Genomic DNA, 13,528 nt, shown 5'->3' with positions numbered 1-13,528 from the left:
TCTCAAAGGATGGAGAAAATCACAAATGTTGGGAGATTCTCTACAGGCCAAGACTCCAAGCACACAATAGGGATGATGAGTTGGCAATTGTTTGCCTCCTCCAATTAGAAAACTTCAGCTTCAAGCACAATCAATCACAACATGCCTAGTGTCCTATTTTCTCAATGGCTATCAAAAATTATCATTGTAATTTTCTTATTGGCCCTTGAATGGGTGCCTTCATGTAATTGGTTGCAAATTTGGAAACCCTAATTAGTGTTTGTGGGAAGAAATCTTGGCCCTTCATTGTAATTGAGCAACTATAAAAGGCCAAGGTCTTCTCATTTGTAATTCATTAGTCTTAGGGGAGGAACTTTTGAATTAGCTTAGAGATTGGAGTTAGTAGAGAGATAGAGTAGAGTAGGCTAGCGAAGGGAGAGACTTGATAAGTTTGTTTCTATAATACTTTTCGAACTAATGGATAATTCATTGGTGGTTCTTCATGGTGAATTACTTGTTATTGCTTTGAAGTGTTGCATGGTTTCCTCAATCTTTCACTTAGAGTAGATTTCTTTTCATGTTGAAGTAGTTTAGTTAAATGGAAGTTATTGTGGATTTTTTGTTTTTTGACTCGAACAAATCATGGCCACTTGCCTCTCATTAATGGTAAGGGTGCCTTGTGTGGTAAGCCAACGAAAACACTTAACTCTAATTGATGTTTGATCTTTAGTTTGCATCTAGACGATGGGATTGGAGAAAGGATATTGATGTGTAAATTTAAAAAAAGGTTAAAAAGCATTTTAAAAAATGTGAGGTGAAAAAAAACACCGCACCACTTCTAGAGCTGAGTGGCCATCACCCGATCACCTGCACTCCACTCGCTGCCCACCTGCGCCTCACCTCCACTTGGCCACTGCTGGTTCTCCAACCCCGCTCCGCCGCCCCCTCTCCCCCTGCTCTGTCGCCCGTCCTCCTAGCACCGCCCCGCCCGCCCACGATCACATGGGGGCCAAGGACTATTTGATTTAGCCCCCAACCAAATTTTTAAGGGCTTTGCAATATTTTTTATCATTCAGGGGGCCCTATCAGTTTTTTGGCGATATCTTGAGCATAGGGGGTTCTTTTTTCAATTCAAAAGAAGAGTCGGAAAGCTGCTTCAGAGATGGAGACAATGGTGCAGGTATTTTTTTGGCATTTTTTCCAATTTGGTACTTGTTTTTGTGCTTCAAGTCCAATGATATCTTCCATCTTTCGGGGGGCGTAACTTGTTCATTATAGCTCCATTTTTCAATCTTGAAAAAGCACCAAAAAGCTCTTCTTGAGCCCTATCCATATTCTCTGCTATTTTCATTAGTATTTCTCGAAGATACATGTGATACTCAAACTAAAGCTTTTTTACTCTCTTCTTGTTTACACATTCCTTCTAGCAGCTTGTTTGGTATTTTGTATTTTGGGGGTGTTTTGTATTATTGTTTCTGTTATTTACAAGGTCGCCGGGAGACGGGGAGACTTCGAGGTCTCCGGTACTAGTACTGGTACCGGTACGGCAATTTTTTAAATAGGAGACGGGGGTACTTGGAGACGGCAAATTTTTTTAATAGTTTAAAGAGTCTAATACTAAAAGTAAATACAAAATTTGAAAATAGTAATACTGTAAGACTAAAATAAATAATAATAGTAATGTCACATTAAAAATTAAAATAGACTCATAGAGTCAAAGATTTCAAAACTCACATGATCACAATATTGTATCTCATAGACATATTTGTTTTTTGAATATTACATATGATCACCATCATATTAAATTGATAATCGCTGAGATTATCATTACATATGCAAATTTTAAATTCAAAAAAGTATAGTTTGATGCTGAATTGCTAATATGCAAACAAAAATAAACACTTTGTACAATAAACAAAAAACAGAAATATATCTAGTACTAGTATGTCGATGGTACTATCATCTACTCCACAAGGTTGTGATCATCCATCTCAAGGTCTTCAGCTATTATACTCTCCAAAAAATCATCACTCTCCAAAAATATTTTAAATGATTTAATCATTTAAATTGTCGGTGGTCTTAATTTTTGTATTAAAAACATTAAAATGAGGGCTGAAATATATAAAATTATTTAATATTATATTTTACATTTATATTTACCAGGAGACTTCGAGGAGATTTCACTTTTTGGATTAGGAGACGGGGAGACTTCAGGAGACTTCGTCATGAAGTCTCCAACCTTTTTTGAGGTCTCTGGAGACGCGAAAAGTCTTCGAGACACGTCTCGGTCTCCGAGACGTGACTTTTAGGGGGGAGACGGGTCTCCCGGTAACCATGGTTATTTACATTAGTAAACCAGAATGTTTTCAAAAACAATCCAACACCTTTTAAAACAATGCCTGAGACCTCTTCTTGTTTATAACTTTTGACCCCTCATAACTATCACACATGGAAGACCTTAATGACATGGCTTCTCTAGTCAAAAGGGTTGTGGTCTTGTTTAGATACAGTGTAGACAATATTTCAAAGTCAATATCAAACTTTGCAACACAGGAACAAAATGGATGAGGCAATGGGGCTGATTGCTTTACAGGTATCCGACAGTCTACAGTTTCATCTTGATTGGTGCAATACCCCTCTAGCTATGTGGACCAAGCTTGAAGGCTTGTTCTGAAGGCTTGTTCGGTACAGTGAATGAGTTCAGGGCACTTCAAATTGAGGCAAAGCTTACCTGTCTTGTACTGGATTCTTTTCCTTCCATTGAGGACTTCTTGATGAAGTTCAATCAATAGAGATCTTTGTTGTAGGGTTGTGGGAAAACCAAGATTGACGCTGAGTGCAGCTATCTAGTTTTTTTAGGCTTTTGACCATTTTTGGCTTGATTTGGTTTCTTCATCGGCTTTGAGGTTTCATGGACTCTGATGTTGACCGTCAGAGGTACTCTCATCTTGCATACTGCTCTTTTGTTCAGATTAGGAGATCTGACACCACCACTAGATCTTGTTGTTGGTATGCCCTTGCCACCTCTCTATTGGGTTCGATTGGGATTGACATTGATCGTCTCCCTCCTCACCAGTTCTTACTAGACGCTCCTGCTCATCTCCTCCCCTCTCTTCAGGAGTTGAATGACTATGTCAAACAGGATATCTACAGACAATACATTATCACTACTTGGAGTAATCCTCCTAGAGGATTACGTCCTAAGATGGCATTTTATGCAGAGCATTTTCTTGAGATTTAGGATGGTATTATTGTGCGGCGTACTTATCTCTATCCGCATTGGTGTCATTCCCTTCGATTCTCTCTAGGTTCTTTCAGAGTTGGTTCTCATTGTCTCCGTATCTGGACTAATCATCACATGGACAGAGAGGATCGGGTTTGCAGATTGTGCTCTTTGGAAGAGGTTGAGTCTGAGACCCATTTCTTATTTCGTTGCCCTATCTACTATGAGATCCAAGGGAGATTTTATTATCGTTTCAGGGATTGTTTCTCTCTCTCAAAGTTCTTGAGTTATATTGATCAGCAGTGTCTTGCACTTTGTCTTCGAGAGGCTACGCAACTTCTTGAGCATACTCTTTAGTTAGCTATGTCTCAGATCCACACCTTTGACCAGCTCATTACTGCCTTTTACTCCCGCTCATCTTCATCACAGGGTGTTAAAAGGCCTTCTAGCACTACTTCTAGATCTGTCAGGCACTGTACCAATCTTTTCAAGCAACGACATTCCTCCAGTAGATCTCAGCGTAGTTCTAAGACTTTGATTCATCCACAGTGATATCTTTTTGTCCCTGATTATTTTGTACCAAGGAAGAACTCATAGTTCTTACCTTGTGTTTCTTGGTCTTCTGTCTTGTTTTGTTTCTTTCTAACACTGTTTTGGTGTTTTTGGTTTAGCCGACTCTCTTGTATGCTCACTCCCATAAACCTTTCTAGTTTTTTGTTGGACATTAATATTATTATCTTATCTTATCTAAGCTTCGTGGAAACTTTCAGATTTTTTCTTCCGCCGTCTATTTGACCAAAGATGCTTTGGGTAATAGATTTACCATGCCATCCTTTGAGGTTTTTTGTGATTGTTTGACTCGAGAGCAGGCTAAGCTCTCTCAGTTGGATTCTCTCACAAGTTTACACACTTATGCATTAGTAGCTCGGCCATCTTTAGGGACGAAGGAGAAGACATAGAAATCTCATTCTACAGAGTCCAAGATTGATTCTAGCACTCACAATTCATTAGGGCCACATCCTCCTAAGGGGGGTAAACCAAAGTCAGAAAGACCAAAGTGTGCTTATTGTAATAAGCCTAATCATGATGAGTCACATTGCTATGAGAAGAAGTTAGATGGCTATGCCAAACATGTTTTAGATTTGACTACTCTCCTTTAGAAGAGCAACATTGATATTCCTTCTACTTCTCACAGATCGTCTTCATCATCATCATTTCAGTCAGATGGTAAAGATATCGGAAAGGGTCATGCACTATGTGCAACTACCACTCCACCCTCTTCTAGATGGTTATTGGATTCAGGTGTTTCACACCATATGGCATCTTCTCAGGATTTGATCTCTTCTTTTGAGGCTTCTACACACATTTTGATGGGGGGCAACATTGTTATGACTGTATGTGGGAAAGGTTCTGTTGACATTGATGATGGTACATTTCATGATGTACTTTGTGTTCCATCTTCGTCCTCTAACCTTCTCTCTATCTATTAGATTACACATAGTGGGACAAGGAAGACAGTTGAGTTTGCACAAGATCAAGTGCACATTAGAGATAGTGAGACAGGCAATATTGTTGCTACAAGGATTGTTGATCACTCTTCTCGCCTGTATTCCTTCTCACATTTTCGTCCACCATCAACACTATCGGAGACTCACTCTCCCTCACGAGAGACTACTGAGGTGAAGTTAGGTCGCTTGAATTTATGTGTTTTTCCTGAGACCAGTGTTGTGACTTCTACACCTCCACTTGTTCAGATTCCACCTCTCACACAGGATTACTCTTCAGCATTGCCTACTATTGCAGCTCTAGTCATCAAGCCACCTACTACAATTGTTGAGGATATATCAGAGGACACATCTCCTCTCAAATGACCAATTCGGCGCACTTGTTATCCCACCTCCCTTGGAGATTCCATTTCAGGATTCTCATGCTTTCTCCTTTGAGCATCAGCTAGACTTCCAGCTGCACCTTACATGCATGGGTTTTATTACCCTTGTCCACTGCCTTTGCTTCCTTTAGATTGGAGCCACCACATTGGTATGTTCATCGACACAGGAGTTCTACCATTCTGGGGGAGCTATGGAGTCTCAAGCTTCTATCATGGGAGCTTTCATTGTACTTATGGTCTTGAGAGATTCTCTTGAGATGTTTCATTTGTGCATCCTTTTCTATCTCTTTTTGGAGCAGGGTTTTTCCCACTGGATTTTCTATATTTCTCTGTTTCATAGAGATTTGATTGTGATTGGGTACCTCATCAGGCCTTGTGGCTAGGACCCAAGTTTGCTTTCAGCATTGTAGTTTCCTTGCATTGTTTGTAGTTGCATTGTTGCTCATCTTAGGGGGGCTGTTAGAGTAAAAGGTTAATTTAATTTAATTTATTAAATTACCTTTACTCCCTTCTTAAGATTTCACATTATGCACCTTGCATTTCCATTTAATAATTAATTAGTAATTATTAAATGTCATTTACCTCTTAGGGTTTCCCTTTTCGGGTTTCGATCTCGTTCATAAGGATTGATTGGTTGTAAATTCATTCATTATGTTTTGCACAAGTAAATTCAATCTTCTTGTTTATTGAGCAAACCCTTTTCTCTCTCTTTCTTTCTTTCTTGTAACAGGTTATTTGCATGCAGGATATCCCAGTTGCACCTTACATACATGGGTTTTATTATCCTTGTCCATTGCCTTTGCTTCCTTTAGATTGGAGCCACCACATTGGTATGTTCATCGACACAGGAGTTCTGCCATTTTGGGGGAGCTATGGAGTCTCAAGCTTCTATCATGGGAGTTTTCATTGTACTTATGGTCTTGAGAGATTCTCTTGAGATGTTTCATTTGTGCATCCTTTTCTATCTCTTTTTGGAGCAGGGTTTTTCCCACTGGGTTTTCTATATTTCTCTGTTTCATAGAGATTTGATTGTGATTGGGTACCTCATCAGGCCTTGTGGTTGGGACCCAAGTTTGCTTTTAGCATTGTAGTTTCCTTGCATTGTTTGTAGCTGCATTGTTGCTCATCTTGGGGGGGTGTTAGAGTAAAAGGTTAATTTAATTTAATTTATGAAATTACCTTTACTCCCTTATTAAGATTTCACTTTATGAACCTTGCATTTTTATTTAATAATTAATTAGTAATTATTAAATGTCATTTACCTCTTAGGGTTTCCCTTTTGAGGTTTCGATCTCGTTCATAAGGATTGATTGGTTGTAAATTCATTCATTCTGTTTTGCACAAGTAAATTCAATCTTCTTGTTTATTGAGCAAACCCTTCTCTCTCTCTTTCTTTCTTCCTTGTAACAGGTTATTTGCATGCAGGATATCCCAGTTGCACCTTACATACATGGGTTTTATTATCCTTGTCCACTGCCTTTGCTTCCTTTAAAATTGGATCCACCACGTTGGTATGTTCATCGACACAGGAGTTTTGCCATCTGGGGGAGCTATGGAGTCTCAAGCTTCTATCATGGGAGCTTTCATTGTACTGATGGTCTTGAGAGATTCTCTTGAGATGTTTCATTTGTGCATCCTTCTCTATCTCTTTTTGGAGTAGGGTTTTTCCCACTGGGTTTTCTATATTTCTTTGTTTCATAGAGATTTGATTGTGATTGGGTACCTCATCAGGCCTTGTGGCTGGGACCCAAGTTTGCTTTCAGCATTGTAGTTTCCTTGCATTGTTTGTAGCTGCATTGTTGCTTATCTTAGGGGGGGTGTTAGAGTAAAAGGTTAATTTAATTTAATTTATTAAATTACGTTTACTCCCTTCTTAAGATTTCACTTTATGCACCTTGCATTTCCATTTAATAATTAATTAGTAATTATTAAATATCATTTACCTCTTAGGGTTTCCCTTTTAGGGTTTCGATCTCATTCATAAGGATTGATTGGTTGTAAATTCATTCATTATGTTTTGCACAAGTAAATTCAATCTTCTTGTTTATTGAGCAAACCCTTCTCTCTCTCTCTCTTTCTTTCTTCCTTGTAACAGGTTATTTGCATGCAGGATATCCAAGGATCTATGAATTTGTTCATCATCAAATTCTACACAACTATCCTTTAATATTTATGCATTATTCTATCATGCCAGTTATCGACCTTCACAAAAGCTTCATCGAATCCCACGTAATCTTTCATCTCCAATTAGAATTCATCTAAAGAATCATCATGATTCTACCAAGGCCATTTAGATTAGGTATCACACTGATGAAAATGGTATTCCTGGTTCTAACCCTGAGAATGCAAGTTTCAGAAAGCTCTCAAAACAATGTCAAATGAAAAAGATATTCAACTAATTCTCATCTTCAATTCCAATACCATTAATATAATATTTTTTTCTTGTACAAACAGTTCCGCATAGTTATGTATTAGAAGTGACTTTTCATTATCGGTGAAACACCTTTGACTGGAGCTCCAAATCAGTAGGGCCACAATTGGGGGATCCCATCCCCGTAGTCACACTGCTGAGGCCTTAACACCACCTTGATATGAGGCATGCAGTTGACTCTTGTCCTATATGTTCTCCTTATTGCTCCAAGCCCAAACTCCTTATCTCTTTCAAATTTGCCTCCATATGCCTCCCTTTCACCCTTTTACCTCCCTCACCCTTATCGATTCATGCTCCTTATCCTGCCACATCTTAGACCACCTTTATCCCTCCATATCACCTCATCACTCCATGCGCTGAGCCCTCCCTTATCACTCCATGTCGGCGACCTTATAACTCCCTGCCAGCTCCGTCCATCTCCACTCCACCAGTGAACCATCCTCTCTGCTATCCATGCGTGATCACCAATCAACTGATCTCATGAACCACTGCCCTCTGCAAAGCCTCTGCAGCCGGAATAATGTGCTGATGGGGAGCCTATTAACAGTCTCCTCATCAGAGCCTTTGACCACTCATGTAAGCCATTTTGTCTGCATCATTCCGTCTAAACCATGCAGAATGATGAATCCATTTTGAACCAGCACAGATTTGAACACAAGACCGCCATTTTGCAACAGCTTGCAGCTACCGTTGTACTGGGGGTGAACTTCAGAAACTATAAATAATCAATATAATTTCTCCATTTTAAAGCTTAGCTTGGGACAGGGAACAATACAGTAGGAGCAAAAGCTTAATCGTGATCTTTCCTTGACTATTTGCTGTCTCTGGCTCCATTTAGAGTAGAACAGAGACAATTTACGTATATGATTAAAAACAAAATGATAGGTACCACAACTGAAGTATTGTTTTTCCTACTTAATGTATAAATCCAGTGGAATACATAACTTCTTAAACCATCTTTATTTAAACATAGAATTCATACATCACTCAATTTTTCTCTTATATCAGGCACATTCATTGTTAAATATTGCTATTTGATACATCTAACTTCAATCTGGAGAAATTTGCAGTTGGACCAGTCAGTATGCCATGCCAGCTGATGGTTGGATTTTTGGCATTTGCAAAATCCTTTGAAATTCTCGTGGATAAAAATGAACTGGAAGGTATGGTCTACCCATTGATTCCATACTTTTCATGTTAGATTTCTCAAGTCTTTTTTGTTAGAAGACTTAAATTTTCCTTAAACATGATATTTTGGCATTCTGTTATTTCAGTGTGAAAGGGAACTAGATGGTAATGGATGGTGCAGTGGTCTAAGTATCAGACAAATTGAATCAAATTTCTTACTTTACTAAAATTGGTGAAAATGAGGATTTTTTACAGCAATATGGCAATGACTCGCATGTTTTTATCTCTTATGCACATACATTGATATATAGAGAATGCATGTGCATGCTATTTGGTAGCCAAATATGTTTTTTGCATAAGGTTCTAATTTAAGGATTGATGACATTGAATTCTCTTACATACTCTGATTTCTCAAGCCACGTGCACTGAATTCCAACTTTTATATACATTCTCTATTGATCTGTATGCTTTTTCCTGCCCATGCCATTCTTTATGATTCAGATGCATTATACTCTCCTAATAGTGATGAATTTACAAACTATGATTTAGGCCTTTTTATATCCATAATTTTTGGGGGCTTTATTGCTATACAGTAGAAGTATGCTGCAAATGCATGCAGTCTAGGGACAGAAATTTCCATTCCTTTCTTGTGGATTCTTCCTCCACAAGCATGCATTGAATACTAAGTTATTACACTTCCGTTTTACCTTTATAATTTGTGCTGTATTAGAGTGCAGCTGCAAGCATTATATCGACTGGAACTCTAAGTTGTGACAAAAATGTGTTTTTGGCACTGGAGAAAAGGTTTAAGTGAATTGTATTGGATTCATATATTGAAGATGTTTTCCTTAGGGTAAAAGTAAATGAAAAACGTTGTTTGTCATGGTTGCTTTCGGCGTGTATAATTTTCTTGGGTCCTTTTTATTTTTTACTGAAACAGGCCTTAATAATTTTCGTCTCGTGGATTGTTGGTTTTCTGTATGTTATTTATAATTTATGACAATTTGTTGTTTTAGATGTTCTAACTTCTGCTATAGTAACCTAGAAATATGATTAAATCATCCAAACTGTTTCAGATGCACAGTGGTTCAGCAGGGAAGAGGTGAAAAAAATGTTGGATTATACACGATACAGTAAAGATCAGAAGGCAACTGCATTCCGAATAAATCAACTATGTGCTGGTGCAGAAATGGGCAAGGGCTTTTTACCAGATACAAAAAGGAAGATTAAGGGCTCGAGAGAGCTTAATAGCATGTTTGTTCCAGGACCCTATGCAATAGCTCATCATTTGATTTCTTCTTGGGCATATTGTAATCAGGACTCACTGATTAGCAAGATCTAATTATGGTATATATAGACAAATGGACACATTGTATGATGTATGGTTTTGTGGAATGCCAAGTGAGTTGTGATTAATAGAGTGTTTTTTTTTGTATTGGTAATGGGCTGAAGCCAATATCAACATGGGGCTTGAGTAGACTTAAACCCAAGACCTCTCAGATGAGAGGCTTGCAACTTGCCACTGTGCCGTGGGGTGTTCCCTGAGATCAATAAAGTTTTAGTTTTAGGTTTTTTTTCCTTTATTTTCCCTATAAAATGTAATGCCCTAAAGTATTTCAAGTGTTTTCCAGATGTTGCATTCTTTCTTGATGCGGAGAAACTATAATAAACAGTTACAGAATATTCACGATGCAAAAATCACTGTGGCTCTCCTCCTGCTCTGCAGTGCATATTCTTGCATGTTAGAAAGAAATCTATTTAACTTTGCTATTGCAAACTCCTGTTATTGATTTATATGGAAGTGTTATTTATGATATGCAACAAATAATTTGTGTAGAGAAAACATCAAGGAGAAGAAAGAGACTGCTACAATTCAAAGTAGGATATAGAAATGGGTGAAATTTGGTTTGTGTTGTGATCATATGCCAATGTTCAACTTAAATTATATGATGCTACCAGTTGTTTTCGAACTAAGTAGATAATGAGCTTCATAGGTAAAGACTTAAACAAAGAAGTTATATTTCACTTGATCGTACAAGCATCAAGCAGATTGATCTACAAGAAAGGTTTTATGCTTCATACAGGCTTAATATGGATATATGCATTTTGTATTTATCAGTAGGATAATTCATGTTTAAATCTCTTTCAGGTTTTGGCATCATGTTCTATCCTATTACGTTAAACTCTAGCTCCAAAGATATTAATAAATAAAATTTACAAAGTCAACTTAAAAGAAGTGTAGTTTGAAAGATACTGGATTTGTTTGCAATATGTTCTCAACTATAAGAACTGTTGGTCTTCGTTAACTAAGTTTGGAGATGTTTTGTAATTTATAGTTCTTTTAGATTCAGTTGTGTAATTTTGTTTTCTACTTGTATCAGTGATTCAACATCGAGATTGGGATGAGAAACTGTTTATATAGATTTTATATATATATATATATATATATATATTCAAAATTCTAACAAAATGCTCTAAATTTTGGATTTTACATAATGATTCTATTTGAAATGAATGCATGACTACGTACACTTATGTTCTTCTATAAACATCAAAATGGTATGGAAAATCATTAATTTAATCTAATCAGCATACATTCATATAATTGTTTGATTTTTTTTGGTGACTTGGTTCTCTAGATTAGGAAAAAGAGGGTTTTATGATTTTCTTTATGGTTCCCTCAGAATAGCATTAAGTTTCCTTCTATTTCTAAACATGGTCTTGTTATAATGAACAAGTATTTGATTTAAAAGTAAGTTGAAGGTTTTGAATTTATCTATTATTTTTTAATGGACTGGTAACATAACATACTTCACTGAATGTTTATCCTTGTAAATGTGAAATTTTGAAGTCTTGATATTGTATGAAAGTGCTATCACAAAATACCAAAATAAACTAAAGTTTTAACCACTTGGAAGTGGATCTTAACTTGGGGAGCCCACATATCTCACAAATGTGGATGTTTAGTTTTGTTGTATGCTCCTACATTTCTCTTTCTTATTTGTTTGATTTATGCAATTTGAAAACATCTTCCAAATTTTTTATGTTGGGAGGAATTGTATTGCTTCAAGAGTTCCTTCAAGTCTAGCCACCTTTAATGATTTTGGAACCAAGTACCAATATACAATGCTCCAGAATTGACAAATTTGTGTCCTATGAGATTAAGGTATAAGGCTTATACATAAACCAATTCCACTTTGTTTGAAATCATTATAAAAAAATTGTAACTAGAGATACTGAATTCTAACCATGAAGATGGTAAATACAAAAAAATTGATGATGTAAAGTTCAACTTTGCTTACAAGTTTTGTGGTACTTTCCTACATTGGTCTTAATAGTACTAGCTAGTTGAATCTTTTAATGAACCATGTTGCCCAAATATACATTCAATAACATGAAGCCTCAAATGAAACCTATAGATAGTTCTTTAAATTGGAGACTTAAAATCATGAAATTTATTGTTATACGAGTTTGCATAATTATTAATTGATTATCCTCTTAGTTTGAAATCCATTATATCTTATATAGATACCACAACATGGTTATAGACTTTTGTACTTGGCGTTTGATATATGTATGTAGTTAAGTTGCAAATTTCATTTGATATGCAGTTGTATCAAGTTATGAGATAGTTGTGCTAACTCTAGGAAACAATTGAGTTAGATTATGTTATGCTGAATATTAATTCCTAATCCTAGTGGAAGGAGAATCTTAAAATGTGTGGATTTTGTAAATTGCAGGGTGATTAATGGATCAATGAAATTGGTGTATAATAGGATAAGCTAGATATCATATTTATGTTTGCTAGAGTTTATATAAAGTTTTGGATGAGTTATAGATCATTTGGTGAATACTAGTAGCAGACTAATGTGCAGAAAATACTATCCGAGACAATGACATATTTGATATATCTTATCAGCAAGGTTGAAGTAACATTAGTGAGCTTGGATTGTGGTAAAAGACATGTTCGTGATAGCAAGGCTTACTGATAAATCTGAATTGGTCGTTGTAGTGAAATGTGTGATATGTTTTACTGACATTTGATTAGGATGAGGAAATATATTGATATTCACTGTAAAATGTATTAATTGTATTGTAGTGTGTGAGAACCTTAATGTAATAATTGTAATATTCCTTAAGAAGGCATGTATGCCTTAGTGTGGTCTTATGTTATCAAATGTACATTGGGAAGCTCTAACAGGTTGACCTAATTAATTATTTGTGAGGGTATAAAAGAAAGTTGTTTCCTTGGTTGGGAAATCATAATGTATCATGTATGTGGCCAGAGGATGCGAGCTTGAATGATGGATGAGTTGATTTGGTTGATGGTACTGGACTTCAAAGAATATGTTTGGGCACATAAGTTGCAAATCAATAAGTTTACTTGATTTAGAAACTTTATCCTGAAGTTTGATCTTCATAGTTGTTGGAGGAATATAGATAGTGGGTCTAGTTATTTCACTATCAACCTTTAACAGGCTTAAACCTTCTAACAAGGATTCAAGGTCTCTCCTAACAGGAATCTATCCTCTAACAAGTATTGTTGTACTAAATGCATTTTAATTGGCTCCTAACAAGGTTAGACATCCTTTTTACAGTATACATATATATTAGGACACTATCTTGTGGGTGCCATCCCCACTAAGGGTTTCCCTCTGATTAAGGGTTTCCCTAGTCAACAAATCATTGCATTTTGGTGTATGGTTTTCTCATGTTGTGCACCATTGTTTTAATTGTTGGATTTGGAATAATTAAGTTTGGATTTGAGTTTAATTGCTCATAACTAATTCACCCCTCTCATAGTTGTGTATGGACTTTACTTCTTAACAAGTTGTATCAGAGCATTAGGTCCTCTTTGAGAAGGAAGCTTTACAACTTG

At 36.5% G+C, this 13,528-nt stretch overlaps 1 protein-coding gene across 4 annotated transcripts in view; it reads left to right on the top strand.

The window, feature by feature from the left end:
• LOC149552242 (nudix hydrolase 19, chloroplastic-like) overlaps nucleotides 1–10,426 on the top strand; it is a 153,352-nt gene extending 142,926 nt beyond the window's left edge. For 2 of the 4 annotated variants that reach the window (XM_089787763.1, XM_089787762.1), the window contains exons 5-6: nucleotides 8,592–8,684; nucleotides 9,726–10,426. In XM_089787763.1, coding sequence (XP_089643889.1) covers nucleotides 8,592–8,684; nucleotides 9,726–9,991 — 359 coding nt within the window. In that variant the 3' untranslated portion in view covers nucleotides 9,992–10,426. The remainder of the gene's footprint in view (nucleotides 1–8,591; nucleotides 8,685–9,725) is intronic. The other 2 variants (XM_089787765.1, XM_089787764.1) reach the window with 1 other exon arrangement.
• The last annotated feature ends 3,102 nt before the right edge of the window (nucleotides 10,427–13,528 follow it).

This window comes from Cupressus sempervirens, chromosome 6 (assembly GCF_028749045.1).
Source record: "Cupressus sempervirens isolate cs-2001-9-10 chromosome 6, ASM2874904v1, whole genome shotgun sequence".
Classification (NCBI taxonomy): Eukaryota; Viridiplantae; Streptophyta; class Pinopsida; order Cupressales; family Cupressaceae; genus Cupressus; species Cupressus sempervirens.
The sequence above is the reverse complement of the archived record's forward strand: the minus strand, read 5'-3'. Positions and strand labels throughout refer to the sequence as shown.